General features: G+C 35.8%; 1 protein-coding gene across 6 annotated transcripts in view; it reads right to left on the bottom strand.

Moving 5' to 3' along the window:
- LOC137627774 (E3 ubiquitin-protein ligase Mdm2-like) overlaps positions 1–15453 on the bottom strand; it is a 37414-nt gene extending 21961 nt beyond the window's left edge. For 2 of the 6 annotated variants that reach the window (XM_068359077.1, XM_068359078.1), the window contains exons 1-2: positions 15120–15279; positions 6736–7046 (exon numbers count right to left, since the gene is read on the bottom strand). In XM_068359077.1, the coding sequence (XP_068215178.1) occupies positions 6736–7046; positions 15120–15150 (342 nt within the window). In that variant the 5' untranslated portion in view covers positions 15151–15279. Of the gene's footprint in view, positions 1–6735; positions 7047–15119; positions 15280–15303 lie in introns of those variants that run through there. The other 4 variants (XM_068359079.1, XM_068359081.1, XM_068359080.1 and 1 more) reach the window with 4 other exon arrangements.
- Positions 15454–16302: the final 849 nt, after the last annotated feature.

Here is a 16302-nt window from a genome sequence, read left to right as displayed (position 1 = left end):
TGGGATTATACCAACAATAATATTCTAGTAATGGCTGATAAAATGCCTGTAAAGACTATAGTTAAACATTACATTTGCTTGCTGCTGCTCCTAAACCAATGGACCAAGATTCTTGTGAACCAAAATACAAACCTGTTATCAATAAAGCCAATATTCCCTACTTTAACCATATCAAGACAGTAAACTATTCATTAAAATGTTTCAGGAACGTTCTTGCAGCCATTAAAATGTTTATGTACGTTTTTGTGACCAAAAGTAACCTTCATTAAGTTATTTCAAAATACAGTATCAAAGAACAAAACAAAGCAGTGTGCGCCAATGATAAGAACAGTATACCCAAGTACCTTCTGATCTGAAATAGAAAACCTTTCGCCAATATATATAACAACATTCAAGTGGGCTTCCCCAAATGAAAAATATATCGCCGAGGCGCCCCATGACCTCTCTTAACCCTTTTACCCCCAATGGACGTACTGGTACGTTTCACAAAACTCATCCCTTTACCCCCATGGACGTACCAGTACGTCCTTGCAAAAAACTGCTATTTACATCTTTTTGCATATTTTTGATAACTTTATGAGAAACTTCAGGCATTTTCCAAAATAATGACCAACCTGACCTCTCTATGACAAAAATTAAGGCTGTTAGAGCAATTTTTAAACAAATATACTACAAAATGTGCTTGAAAAAGAAAAACGCCTGGGGGTTAAGGGTTGGAAAGTTCCAAATAGCATTGGGGGTAAAAGGGTTAAGCAAAGTATTAAGGATAAACACTGCAAAGTTAAGAGGGAATGCAGAAAACCTTCAACGATCCAACTTTCGTGAAATTAACGTGAAAGCCTGAGCTATGGTAAACCGTAATGTAATAAGCCTATTGTGTATGTGGTTCGTGTGAAACCGTAAATTATACAGTATAAGGTAAGACTCTTGCGTAGTACCAAAAGCTTATGTATTCACTGCAGCGCATCATTTTAACACGTCTAAAAATTAGAAATGTACACTGATATAAATATCTATAAGCTCTATTTAAGTGTTAATATAAATATCCTAACTGTACATGATAAATCAATGCTCAATCGTTATGTTATTATTTTATCGCTCATTTACATTAATGTAGTTTTTTTTAGTCATCTATCAAAAGCCAAACTAAACTTTACCAATAAAGTTAAACTTTAACCAATAACCAAATGAGTACAAACTTTTAACTATTTCATTTATATATCAACTCCTCATACTAAAACTTAATCTTTGAGTACTAAATTCTAACGGTTGTTCAAAGAAAATGTACGTGCAGGGAGAACAAAGACAAAGAAAATTGACTGGGCTAGGGACCAATTTCTTCTTTATGTCTCTGGCAAGACTTGAAAACTTTCACTGTTTCTTTTTCTCACAGTAAACTATTTAAACTTTCTAACTGTTTTTGAATGAAACTATCACATAATAAAAATGGTGAATTGGTGTTATATTTTAAGACTACTTAATAAGTTAAGACATGCAACAATATTTCTTACTAAAAAACAATCGCAAAGTTCCCAACCTAACCAAGGATATGTCTGTTTTCCTTAATGTTAGTGTCGATCTTTTAAATTTTCTTTTATTGCAACTTAACCCTTTTACCCCTAGGCTCTTTGGAAATTTCCAATCCTTAACCCCCAAGGGGTTATTTTTTCTCCAGCACATTTTGTAGTATATTTCTTTTAAATTGCTCTTACAGCCTTAATTTTTGTCAGAGAGGGGTCAGGTTGGTCTCATTCTCTTGGAAAATGCCTGAATTTTCTCAAAAAATTATCAAAAATATGAAAAAAAAAATTTTTATAGCTTTTTTTTTTTCAAGGACGTACCGGCACGTCCATGGGGGTAAAGGGATGAGTTTTGTGAAACGTACCAGTACGTCCTTTGGGGGTAAAAGGGTTAATCTACATCAAACTCAAGGCAAAAGTTGACTGCTTAGGAGATTTAGAAGTTCAAACAAAATTACAAATGATCTACAATGGAATTCATTAAAATGTTTTGAGGTTTTCAAGTCCTTGTTTCTCTTCCTATGCTCTAGCACTGCAATATACCACTGTTCTCGTACTGGTTTGACAACCTTTACTTTCCTCTAGACTTTATATGCAAGCGTTTCAATTTCCCTAGCCAACAATAATGCCTGTACTGTACTTTAGATATAAAGAAAACTAACCCTCTTTAGTTTGAAGCATCTTGAAACAGAATTATCAATTACACACCAATAATGAAACCATTAAATCTGCCAATACAATACCCAACACCTCACTCGGCTAACTTAACAATCAGCAACATAAAGGTATTATGCATAATGATAATTTAGTGATGCATTTCTTGCAAAAAAAGGGATTTTGAAGAAGGAAAAATCTATTTCTGGGAAGAGACCTGTGACGCCCGGTGAAAAGAGTCCTTCTTTACACTTTTCTAATATAAATCTTCCAAATATACTAGAGAAAGATAAAAGCATGGAATGCAGAGGTTACTACCCTCACGCGATCACTTTGTGGGTGTCGTGTATACAAAAGGGGCGTGTGAAAACCACTATTCACAGGCTGTCTTCCATTTAGATAATCCCTTCATCAAAGGGGAGGGCCGTGACAGACCATACCAATTACTTGACCAGAATGATACTTTAACAACGCAATCTATAGACCTCCCCTAATTTTTTATACTATTATGCATTCTCAAATCTCGTTAATTAAGAGGTTTACTCTTGTACTAATAAAGCTTAAGCCAAGTGAATCGGGTAAGTAGGCAAAGCAAATTTGAATACATGTCAAAGAAACATTATGATCACATAATTAGCATGGGAGATATTAAAGAAAAACACTATTTTTTAACAGAAATGCGCTTGCCGAGGTTCAACTAATGACTGCTCTCACGGTCTTTGTAATTGCGACATTTTAGAATACAGCCGTCCCTAAACAATCGCGTTGATAAATATCTGTGAATAAGCCTTTCCCCTTTTTTTTTTTTTTTAAACTTGGAGACATTGTTTTACTAAAGAAAACTTTATGTACAATATCTAGAAATCAAATTGAATAAAACCCTTTATGTATCTCTATGTACATGATTTACACTTCAGCCGTAGATAAGGTTAAAACTGCCCAAATACAGGTATCTTAAAAGTCCCAGAAATAATATAATTGGCATAAAACATGTAGCAACGGTAATTTATAAGTTCCCAGCCCTCCCAGTGAATAATCAAATTTGCGAATCTTGAGGAACAGCTGTATAAGTATAGAAAAAATAGTTTTGACAAAGGAAAACCTTATGTTTCGGGAGGTGACGTGTGGTCTCCTACAACTTTCCTGTGAAAAGCAAGAACAGGGAATCCCATGGGAAATGATTACTAAAGAAATATTGTCTCCCCTGCTCTACGACCTGTGTATCAACGTATCAATACAAAAAGTATTCCCCTACGCTTCAGTTTAAACACTAATCAAAGGCTACTCTCACCAACCAACTTACACACTCGCTATGTTTCACTTGAAGACGGATGACATCTTCCTCATTCCAAACCTGTTAACTTTATAATCAATAGCTAAGTTATAAGGTGTCCACAACTTCAACACCCATGTTGCTGTGTGGGACTCTGATAATAAAATAACATCGCAGCTAAAACTTCACAGAAAGTTAACAGTAACCCCTAATAAACGAGCGTTCCTTTCAAGATTTTTAAACCACCAAAGGTTCCTCAATATTTTCATATGAACCTTGGAAAAAAAAAAATTTATACCTACATCAGACCTTAAAAATAACATTTTATTTTTATGCTTTCCAATAAATCAACATAGCAGCGCAACAATTTATTTTAACCCTTCCGATCATCCCAACATTGTACAAAATATTTACCGGCACGCAAATCCCAATTCCTCGAATGTTACGTTACGCATGCCAACAAGTGAACCAATCATATGTCAATCTTCTAAGAAATATAAATGGAATTTCCTCTCCTCATTACCAAAAATACAAATCAACCTTCACAGCACTAGGATGGCCGATATGAACAATCAATGATATGCTTTCAATGTACCTTTCTACCTTTTAAAAAAAATAGAAGCTATCAATACATTAGCACAGTTTTAAAGTCCCTCTCAGCATGATTAATAACACCCTTAAAACTTTACTCTCAACTCAAGCTCCTTATTGGATAAGTAGCAGAAGGTTGAGGGCACTGTTACCCAGTTTTAAAACTTTACTCTCATTTGCATATTAACTCTTCAAAATATTAAACACCTTAGGTATGGATAAAGTTCTGGAAAGCAAAAGAAATATGAATGAACATACAGTAAACATAGGGTATTTTCTATAATGAAGTTTTAGCATAGTCAAACATTGATCACCATTAACAGAATACTGTAATATGAACAAGCAAAAAAGAAACAATTCGGAGCTAACTGCTTCCCTACTCACTTCACGATTGTACTTCATGAAGTCTTAACTAAATCTGCCCATAATGTTACCACATAGCACCACTGTCTGGATTTACATCTACCCTTACTCGATATCTAATACTTACGCCAGTTATTAAAAAAACAATTCCTGCAAAACAAACTGTGCCTCAATACATTTTCCTCACATGAAATTCATAAGATTCAAATCACATTCTTGTGTCTTCATCTCATTATAAAATAGGTGCCATATAACTGGTTCAATAAAAGCTTCCTGCAATCATCTTGACATGAAATGTAGGAGATACGGTTATGAGAGGTTGAGACAAATAAGTGAGAGGTGGTTAATAACATCATTAATATACCAAGGGCCTCCCCCCCCCATTTTGGGAGGTAGCCGACATCAAACAAATGAAACAAAAAGGGGGACCTCTCCTCTCTACATTCCACCCAGCCTGACAAGGGACTCAACCGAGTTCGGCTGGTACTACTAGGGTGCCACAGCCTGCCCTCCCACATTATCCACCACAGATGAAGCCTCATAACGCTGAATCCCCTACTGCGGCTAACTGCGCGGTCATCTAAGGCACCGGAGGAAGCAGCAGGGCCTAGTGGAACTGCATCACAATCGCTTGCCATTCATTCCTATTTCTAGCACGCTCTCTTGCCTCTCTCACATCTATCCTCATATCACCCAGAGCTTTCTTTACTCCATCCATCCACCCAAACCTTGGCCCTCCTCTTGTACTTCTCCCATCAAATCTTGCATTCATAACCTTCTTTAGCAGACATCCATTTTCCATTCTCTCAACATGCCCAAACCACCTCAACACATTCATATCCACTCTAGCTGCTAACTCATTTCTTACACCCGTTCTCACTCTCACCACTTCGTTCCTAACCCTATCTACTCGAGATACACCAGCAATACTCCTTAGACACTTCATCTCAAACACATTCAATTTCTGTCTCTCCATCACTTTCATTCCCCCCGACTCCGATCCATACATCACAATTGGTACAATCACTTTCTCATATAGAACTCTCTTTACATTCATGCCCAACCCTCTATTTTTTACTACTTCCTTAACTGCCCCCAACACTTTGCATCCTTCATTCACTCTCTGATGTACATCTGCTTCCACTCCACCATTTGCTGCAACAACAGACCCCAAGTACTTAAACTGACCCACCTCCTCAAGTAACTCTCCATTCAACATGACATTCAACCTTGCACCACCTTCCCTTCTCGTACATCTCATAACCTTAATCTTACCCACATCAACTCTCAACAACAGAAGAATATGTAGGAAAAATATTCTTGGACGCAATGCAAACTACCTTTAGTGAATGAGACAATGCAAAAGTACCTTAGGTACCATATTAAACTACGCAGGGCGCACAGCAAGAAATAGCTCCATAATGGGCTAAGAGCCTGTAAAAAAAAATGGTAAACCAAGATATATCCACATGGCAAGAACATTTCTACTGCCTGAAACAAAAATATTCATCTGTTAAGAACCATGCAAGTTTTCTAATCTGTACCCATACTTTACATGTACTGTGCAAAGATGGGAGACCTCAAGTAAGACCAATTTCTAGAAAGAAGTGAATGACATACTACAATACTCTATAACCATTAAATACATTTCTACAGTACTCTTTCTAAGACATTTCCCAATAAAGGAAAACAAATTGCTATATACTCTAGTGCAAACCCTATACCCTGCTTGTAGATCCAGGAGAGGTAAAAGACAGGAAAATCATTCTAATAACTAATTCAATAAAGTAACTAAGACTCAACGCAATCTGTTTGTAGCATATGTTCACTTGTTAATCCCCAGGAAAACGTAGCTCTTAGATTCTCAGTAGTATCTGAAGGGAAGCGGTAGTTGTTACTCCTTGTCTAACAGGTCTTCAGGCAGTCTTTAAAGCAACTTTATAAACCATGCTGTACATTTGGACCACTTGTTGAATGTGAACTTTATTCAAAGCTTTTAATCTAATGCTAAACATTTTGAACTTGCACTTACATCACATTCTCATGATAAAATCATAATTTATAGCAACCACTAACCTTGAATATCAAACAAGGTCAGAATCATAATTTTTTTTACAGCAAACAGCTACCAATGAGGAACTGTCAAACAAGGTTGCACAACCACGCTAGGTAGATTTTCCATTTAGTCATTCACGTACAACATATACACAAAACTCTTAGAACAAATCCAGCTCTACCTCAAAAACCCTCCTACCCTGGATCACGAGACTTCAAAACAATACTACACAAGACACTAATCACACTACAAATCTGAAACAAAAAGGCTTTTTTTACCTCTTTGAAGGTGTAAGCTTTATCGGTGGCTCCCACTTCAGCAAAAACTTCTCTCAGGTCTGGAGCTATGAGGAATTTGGGCAAACTTGTGGATGCTGCCACCACAGCATTGCCATTCTCTCCAGACCCCGCCGCCACCGACTGACAGTCGGTAGGACGAACCCCCCCACCACCGACATCTCTCAGTCTGGGCGGGGGGAGGCCTGCAGAGACGGCTCCTTCACAGCTCTGGGGTGAGGGCACGGCTAGTGGACGTGTCACCTCATTCAACTCAGGAGGCATTATGCCAGCCTTCTCCTCTCGTCTCCACGCTGAAATATTTTCTCAAGTCACAGCCAAGTTTGGGTGCAGTAAGTTAGCCTTTCTCCACACGGCTACTCTTAAAAATGTACAGAGGTCACTGGGACCTGATCAGCTTTGTATTTAGCAAAACTGATGTTACTGGGTTATGATGCTCAAGTGAGGACTAATTATCCAGTGTTCAAGAGTAACATTAAGAGATGCTGGAAAGGAAGGAAGGCATATAAGAGGAGCTAGCACTAGAAATTAATTGTAAGCAATAAAACATGCAAAAATCTAGAAAAAAAGAAGTTATTTTTTTCAAACATAAAAAAAAAACTTCCATGCGACAGGTCAGACCAATAGGTGGCCAGAGACAGAAAAAAAAGTTAGTGAAGTTGAAAACAATTGTTCAGTTTGTTATTAATAAAATCAAGACTGTGTTTCGAATGATGCAAAAAAATAAAATCCAACCTCTGGTAGGTTTACCGAAGACATAAAATAATGACGAAGGGTACAATTTACTGAAGATGATAAACATTTACCAAGTTATTTTTACTCCACTGAACCATCTCTAAGTACAAGAATATCTAACTTGTACAAATTGCGCTGTACTTAGTATACTTTTATCTTTTTTAACACAAGAATCCATTGATTTCAATATCCACAAAAGTTTGTACTGTGAATCCATTATAAAAATAAATTTAATAAGCTTTCATAGTTTCAATTTTGCATCACTGAATGTAATTAAGTTTCTACAAAACAAACACACCCACATATACTACAATAACACCATCTGGCCCCGTTGTTTTAAAACGCGAACAAAATTATATCTGTTCTTCCCTATATTATTTTGTGACTGGTACTTTGAGACAAGCCAGACAGTAACCATTCCGCCAAACAGGATTCTTTTTGTTATTGCATAAAACATTAATTTTCTTGGTAAATTCAGAGACCGAAAACTTGAACAATACATTCATACGTGGAAAAGACGTTCAGCGAATTAATGAAAATTGACAGTGTGAAACCACAAATAACACCTTTCACAAATGAACAGAAGAAAACAGTAATCCTTCAACGTGTTGAACTAATTTACATTTTGGATTTGATATTAAAGTGATTTTAGTATTTTTTTCGTGCTTTATTTTCGCATAAATTGAGTGCAATTATTAGACTAGAAATTAATTGCCAATACATAAGTAAATTTTCAAATTATATTTCTGCAAAAACAGAGACCAATTATTAGACTGAAAATTACTCGAAAATATATAAGTGAGCTTCTTCAGACCATTTCACATTGAATGCAATTATTACAATAGAAATTACTCGCCAATAGGTAAGAAATGCAACTTCTGGGCTCTTCAACGTATTAAAAGATCTCATATTTAATAGGATACACTCGCGAAATGCCCAGGCTGGTAAATTTTATAAATTTAAAAAAAAACAAGCGTATGTTTTGAGATATATAACACGTGATGCAATGGGTATAGTAAGCAAACGAGTATAGACCAGAGAAATTTATACAGTATTATATGAAGAGAAAATGTTTAATTCACCTGATTGACATGGAAAGGAACTTCAAGCAGAAGTAAACTTATCAATACAGTGAGTAATTGCATCGTAAAGATATAAGAGACAAGTTGGAAGATGAAACACTACTCAAGGAATACACTCACAAACAAAAACCAGTGTAACAATTTCTGTGTAAGAGCAAAGACGGGAGACTTAAAAGATAAAGCATATAGAACTACCCCAGTTATTGAGACTTGAAAGATAAAAGTGCATAGAATTAGACGAGCTCATAACTACGGTACTGAAGAAGTAACTATAAATTCACACGGTTCTTCATGAAACCATCATAAAGTTGACACGGTAAATTCACTCTCCTTATAAAGAGATTGACAGAATTAGATGAAATTGCACTGGATAATACTACCTTACAAGAGCATCATATCACCATAATTCAACTCACAACAATAATAATATAGGTTTAAAGGCAATACAACCATAAAAGAATTCAATGTTCATCTTAAATGTCAGATAAGTGTCAACATAAAATATCCAAAGCCTGCATTACTCATTTGAAAACATTGTTACTACTGTATCATTGTGTTATGTTACAACACAGACATAAAATGTGCACTCACTGTAATATGTCTATTTGTTTATTAATCTCAACTGGCAATAGGGTTCAACATAAGGACATTTCATAGGTGAACACGACGTCGCTAGACTGACTGCGTCGCACTGCGTAACAATATCGATACTGACAGGTCTACAACAAAAGCATATCTGGTGGAAGCTGACAGCTGTTCTACTCAACTTTCTCTCACTCTCTCTTCCCTCTTCCTCCTCCTCCTCCAACAGATGGTATTTGATACAACAGCCCAGTGTTTAACATGGTTAAGAAATCCTCCAACCATTCAGGCTCTTCACTTTAAAATCCAATGAAATAAACAAGCATTGATAACATAGACGAACTAAAAGGAGATCTCTTTCTCATTCCTTGATCCAATGGAAACAGGTTTGTACATACATCATAATGTACCAGTACCACGTTCCCATCCATTATTTCAACCAGACATCTTCCAAGTGATCAGCGACAATAATCAACTGCTGTTGTGCAGTACAAGAAATGGAGCCCTGAATTTACATTTAGCTAAATCTTCACAACTGATCCTTTCGGTACCACAAACTGTATGGAGTTCAAGAGGAAGACTGGGTATAAAAAAGTTATGAAGAGATGGAGTGTATAAAGTAAATCTATTGTCTATTAGATTGTGAAAGAATGAAAAGCCAGGAAAAGTGGTACCAACATTGCTACTACTGATGGTGCCCAAAACCATAATGAATCAGAAGATGATGACAGTAAATGCAAACCAGGACTCTTCATCTTGTACCAATCACAAATTCCTTCGGAACTCTTTTTGCCGACACTTGGATTCATTCTCAGTCCCTTTAGTTCATTCTAGTTTTATGCTTGTTTTTGGATTCTGTTTCTCAAGATTTGGAGTTCATCCTCCAAATACTATATTGGTCGAGGTACTTATACCATGTTAAAATATCAGCTGCAGCAACCACCAATTTACTTTACAATCATAAGCATTTTGACTCTTTAGGAACTCTGACATTTAATTTTGCATTGCATCTCAGTTCCACTCTCTCCGTAAATGTAACCATAGAAACTGTAGCAAGATTAAATAATCAGTGGTTAACAAACCTTTGACACAGTTCAGAGTATGATAGAGCACAATACGAGTCCAATACTCATGAAACCAGTAAAGTACATAAGAACGATATTATTTAAGCAGTGCGACCTTCATTTCTCAATGGTTGTATTGCCAAAAAACCAAAACATTACTGCACTCTGGCATTAATCATTAACTGATTGTATATCTGCCTGTATTTAGCAGGCCACAAAATGAAAAAGCTTACCAGTCTACCAAACATGAAAAGCTTTCCATTAAAAATTATTAATCAGTGTAGGTTTAAGATAACCCATACTGATACCCTAAGGATTTTAACCATAAATTCATTACTACACATAAAGTCTTCATAAAGGAAAAGGTTTTCCCTGATATCAGTTGTTGGTCTTTGAAATGACATTTTAATTCTACTGCAAATAAGCCAATCAATGGCAATACAGAATGGGTCAAGGCCATACATAAAAGTAAATGCAATAATATGTTCCTATTCTTAAACCCTGAATGACTAAACCTGGGAGGCAATAATACTGTAATAATATAAAGCTATACCTGTTGGTTTGCAAAGGCATGAAGGAAAGTGGATTATCTACGCAGCTTCTATCATTAATAATCCGTAAACTCTGTATAAATTTGCAGTAGAATATATTCAAATAAAGCACAGTAACAAATATCAGGAAAACATTATCCCAACTAAAGAGTTTGCATGTAACAACAAAATAATTACCAACCTATTCAGCCCCTTTTTCCCCAGCCAAGGACTGCAACACTTTAAACACACAGTCCACACAATTCTAAATGGGACACAGCAAACTTGTAATACCACAACATTCATATCAATAACAGAAATGTATCATAAACCAATCTGAGTTAATTTCAATCACCCCACATCAGGCTTGCCTGCGTCATACATCCATACTTTCCAGAACCTGCCATATATCAGACACGACTAACAACTACAGTATACCTATTACCAAATGTGGAATATGTTAATGTTACCCCTACGCTGATTTCTGATAATACTGTAGGCTAATAGATAATCTATAAGCATACTGCAAACAGTACCTACTGAAGAATGTAATGTGAAACCTCTCCCTAACATTGCTAACAAAAATGACCAACTTTCAGATTACAATCTACAAAACTATGGACATTTTTATCTTTGAAATAAATAACATAAATTTATCTAAACCTTGACCTAACATTAGATGAAGTGGCGCTACAGTTGGCTTCATTAATTCTGATATAATTCACAGTAAATTAAGAAGATATCTGACAGCTGTATGTTGGAGCAACTAATGCTGCGTTTAGCAAAAGAGAAATCGTTGGCGACGTGGCCTGTAAAACAAAGTGGCCGAGCTTGTAAATACGTGATCAGAAGATTTTTTATTAATTTTACGAATGGTTATCTTTAATTAAATTGGCTTAACAGCACCTTTGCTTTACAGGACGCGTTGTCAACAGTTTCTCTTTCGCTAAACACAGCGTTACCGGCTCCAACATATGGCTGTTAGCCGTCTCCTTAGCTTACAGCAAAGTGTACCGGTATTAATGAAACCAACTACTAATATTAAATAGACAATTAACTATCAGTACATAGAGAGCATGTCAACATCGCAAAATATTGCACAAATCGAAATGTTCATCGCACGTATAAAGATTTTCAAACCCTGACAATTAACAGATGTAACACATAAAATGCTTATCCTGCTGGAACCTAAAAAGGTCAAAGATTAAAATAATAAAAAGAGGAGGGACAAGGAACATCGCTGTCTAGCTTGATGGATCAGCCTCTGAAAATTGTAATGTTGAGGCACGGCAACTTGAACAGCCGTCAGCAATAGTTACTAATGAAAGTAAGCAACGATAACACTGAAAAGTGGCAAAATGAACTATATATGGCTTACCTTAAATATTAAAATTGAAAATTCAAACCTGAAATCAGACAATATCATAAAATGACGCCAAATTAATTCACAGTCTGGAAAAGTTATGAAATATTAATAAACACTTGAATAATCACATAAGTGACAGTACCCCTTACAGCTAGCATTAAAAATATCGCATTCCTAACTCTAAATTTATATTTTCCTCAACAAAAGCGCAATTCCAAAACATTTTCCTCATTGGGAGCGACTCGATTCACCACTCTCCTCACTTGTAGCGACTCGATTCAACGTTCTCCTCACTGGCATTGACTCGATTCAATATTTTCCTCACCGGTATCAACTCGATTCAACGTTCTCCTCACTAGTATCGACTCGATTCTACATTCTCCTCATTAGTATTGACTCGATTAAACATTCTGCTCACTAGTATTGACTCGATTCAATATTTTCCTCACTAGCATTAACTCGATTCAACATTCTCCTCACTAGTATCGAATGGATTCAATATTTTCCTCACTAGCATTGACTCAATTCAACATTCTCCTCACCACTAGTGACTCGATTGAACGATCCCCTCACTAGTATATATAAAAAAAAAAAGATGGCGCTTTCTACCCTAAAGGCCAGTGACAAGTATACACTTTCCTTACAACACGACTCAAATTGACAGTTTCCAAACTAGCAGCGATAAAAATTCTAAGAAAAATTTTCAATATAAGAAAGTTTCTTCAAGCTAAATAACAGACGACTCACGGACATTAATGGGTGGTCCACACAAGCAACCACTATAAGCTCAAAGCGGGTAGGATTGGTAAATTATATAAATCAATTAAATTACTTTCCTGCTGGGTCTTAAATACTCATTCTTACAAGAAATAACTTTCCGAATTATGTAAGAACTCGCTCTACGCCAGTTCAGCAAATGTCAGTATCGACTTTTTCGCTCGTCCTCAAATATTAAATAAATTAATTAAACAGATGTTCAAACAATTTAAGGACCCTTGTGACCTCCAAGTTATAAGTTAACAATAAAGTACTGTACTGCGATAAAGGTTTAACCTACATTACGGTGTTCAATATGCTTAAAATCGACTAAATCAGGTCTGTTGAAACCATTTAACAACTTTGGTATTACTACGTTACAGTATTTCTTTATATAAAAAAATTTGTAGAAATGCTTCCTGCTATCTTCACATGCCAGGTAAAATCTACACATTGTAGCTCTATAAGAAATCAGTTCATGTTTGGATGTTCCCTTTCATTTAGCATTTTTCTGTCTCACAAACAACTACGGTATTTGCAAATAAAGTTTATACGCTGCACTAGGTATTCAATTAAAACTGCAAAACTCCTTTTACACCAAATTTAACAATGTGAAGTGTATTTGAAAATAGAGGTTTACTCAAAACGTCAGAAATTGATAAAGACGAGAGCTGTCATAAATTCATAATTTTGACGATATACAAAAACCCGAAATATAAGCCGATACATGTAAAATAAATTCCACCGGGGGAAATAAAAACAAGAAAAGGACCTAACATGATGCCTAGTCCTTTTCAGGGGGAGAGGCTTTGCCCCACCCACTACTGGCAGGTAAAACTGCTTAGGTAAGCAACATTTTGGTAATAGTTTACAACACCACGCTCTCCATTTACTCCAAAATAATGCAATCCTTCAGTTTTCATCTTCTTGCACAGTAAGTAGGTGGTTATTTAACTTCTGGGAAAGCAATAATTAGCACGATATGTTGAGGAAGGGGGAAGGGGTTATAAAAAAAAATAGCTCTGTTTCCTCACCAAACGACTTGGAACTGACATGTCAACAAAGTCAACGAAACAGGATTCGTGATGCCAGCGTACATAAACAGAAGTTCGTGATGGCAGCGTACATTTGATATACTGTATATTCAAAATATACTTAGTCAAAAATTGAGTGATTACTCAAAAGTGTCACTATTTGTAAATTGTGTATAATATGGACACTTTTGAGTAATTAATCCATTTTTAACTAAGCATATTTTGAATATAGGCTACAGTATATCAAACGTACGCTGGCATCACAAACTTCTGTTTATGTACGCTGGCATCACGAATTCTGATTGGTTGCCTGTGTTGACATGTCAGTTCCGAGTCGTTTAGTGAGGAAACCGAGTTATTTTCTTTTTATAACCCCTTCCCCCTTCCTCAACATATCTTGCTAATTATTGCTTTCCCAGAATTTAAATAACCACCTAATTACTGAGCAAGAAGATGAAAACTGCAGGATTGCATTATCTTGGAGTAAATGGAGAGCGTGGTGTAGTAAACTATTACCAATAATTTTGCGTGTGAAAATAGCAATGTTCCTCACATAGTTTGAACGATTTTGCCAAGTGGCAAACCAATATTTTTCAATTATAGAGAACTATTATTATCCAATAATGCAGCAATACCATCAATTCTTATTAAACAGTAAACAATAGCATATATTTAATTTCCTAGAATTTCGAAGTGACTTACCGACCCATCGGTCACTTGGTAAAAGCGGCGAGTCGTCTGTCAAAACAATATATTGCACCATATATAGTGTACGCTCTAATAATATAGCCCTAAACTTCTTGTTAATCAATTAATATATTACAAAATGCCATAAAATATAAAAGACGACCTAATACAACCTTCACATTTCTATAAAGTAATAAAACTTAAAAACTTTCAAATAAACTAACAAATTTCCTCATCTAACTAAAAAAATTACGATCGCTGGTTACGTTTTATCAAATATTAAAAACAAAGATTATCTTAATCAATCGTAATATGTATTGTGATATTAATAATATTTTTATTATTATAAATATATATATAAAAATTACGAGACGCAACAGTTACGTCACTGTTTACAAATGACAGAACTTGTCGTAGTAAACGCAACCACTTCCTACTTCGGTCATCGACTATCAAAACATGGCTAGTTTTCCTACAATATCTTTCTTATAATGCGAACACACACTCCAAAAAGACATTAAATTCCTCACCCTTAGCTGGCTCAAAGACGTAAGCACCCATATGAAGAGAGAAAAATCCAATCCACGAACAAAACAATCACTAAAAACAAAACAATACTCCAATGGCGGTCGTGTGCTGTGTGTGTGTCTATCAGAAATCACTCTCACATATATACGGTTCCTCACTCGACTGCTCTCTCCTCCCTCTCCTTACCTCTTACTCACCACCTTCGTCAGAGCAGCTCACTTACGATGGTCATGTCTGCGACATGCTTCTACAGGACGGAAAGTAAAATTGGGTGGAGGACGTCGTCGATGGCGGGACGCGAACCGACAGGTTTGTGGACAACAACGCAGCCAAAACTGAACTGCAGGGTTGCCAAACTTGCCAGATTATTTCGACTGGATTATCGTACATGAGCCTTATAATTGTCGTTTTTTCAACCAAAATTATCGTACACAGTTTCAAAATAATAATTAGGGAGTTACATTATCGACTTATTTCAAAATATTTTAGTATAATTGTTTAATTAAACACATATGTATATACTTAAGGTATGTATCGTACATCGTACCGGACCCAAAATAATCGTACATGTACGATAATTATCGTACGAATGGCACCCCGACTGAACTGAAAGAAAGCTCCGCCCTTTTAGGGGAACTTATCGCTGCCTTGTCGGGGGTGCAAATCGTAATTTAATGTTAAATCTTGCAAATTGCGATATTAACTTTCTCAAAATTGAATTGTTTTTGACTTACCGTATTGTAGATGTCTTGAATCATCGTAAAAACCCCTTTGGGTGAACTGATCGCTGCCTTGTCGGGGTACAACGCTTTCTACGGTGTTCAATAAATATTCATCTTAATTTAATGTTAAATCTTGCCAATTGAATTATCAAATGCCCAAAATTTGCATTATTTTCAACTTTCCGTATTATCGATGCCTAAAAAATATTGTAAAAACAACGCAGCAGGCTTTGAAATGAAAGCTCAGCCTACGCCCTACGTATGAACATATCTCTACCTTCTCAGGATACAACAAGTTTTACGGTATTTAATAAATACTCTAACTGTAATGCTAAATTTACTTTAATTTTAATATTGTTAATAATCTACATCGTTTTGTTACTTTAAATATTGATGCTGTCTTAAAAGAGTATGTAAATAACGCATTAGCGGAATTAACTGAAAGCTCCGCCCCCAACCTTCA

Source organism: Palaemon carinicauda, chromosome 35, assembly GCF_036898095.1.
Source record: "Palaemon carinicauda isolate YSFRI2023 chromosome 35, ASM3689809v2, whole genome shotgun sequence".
Classification (NCBI taxonomy): Eukaryota; Metazoa; Arthropoda; class Malacostraca; order Decapoda; family Palaemonidae; genus Palaemon; species Palaemon carinicauda.
This window is presented reverse-complemented; position numbering and strand designations above follow the sequence as displayed.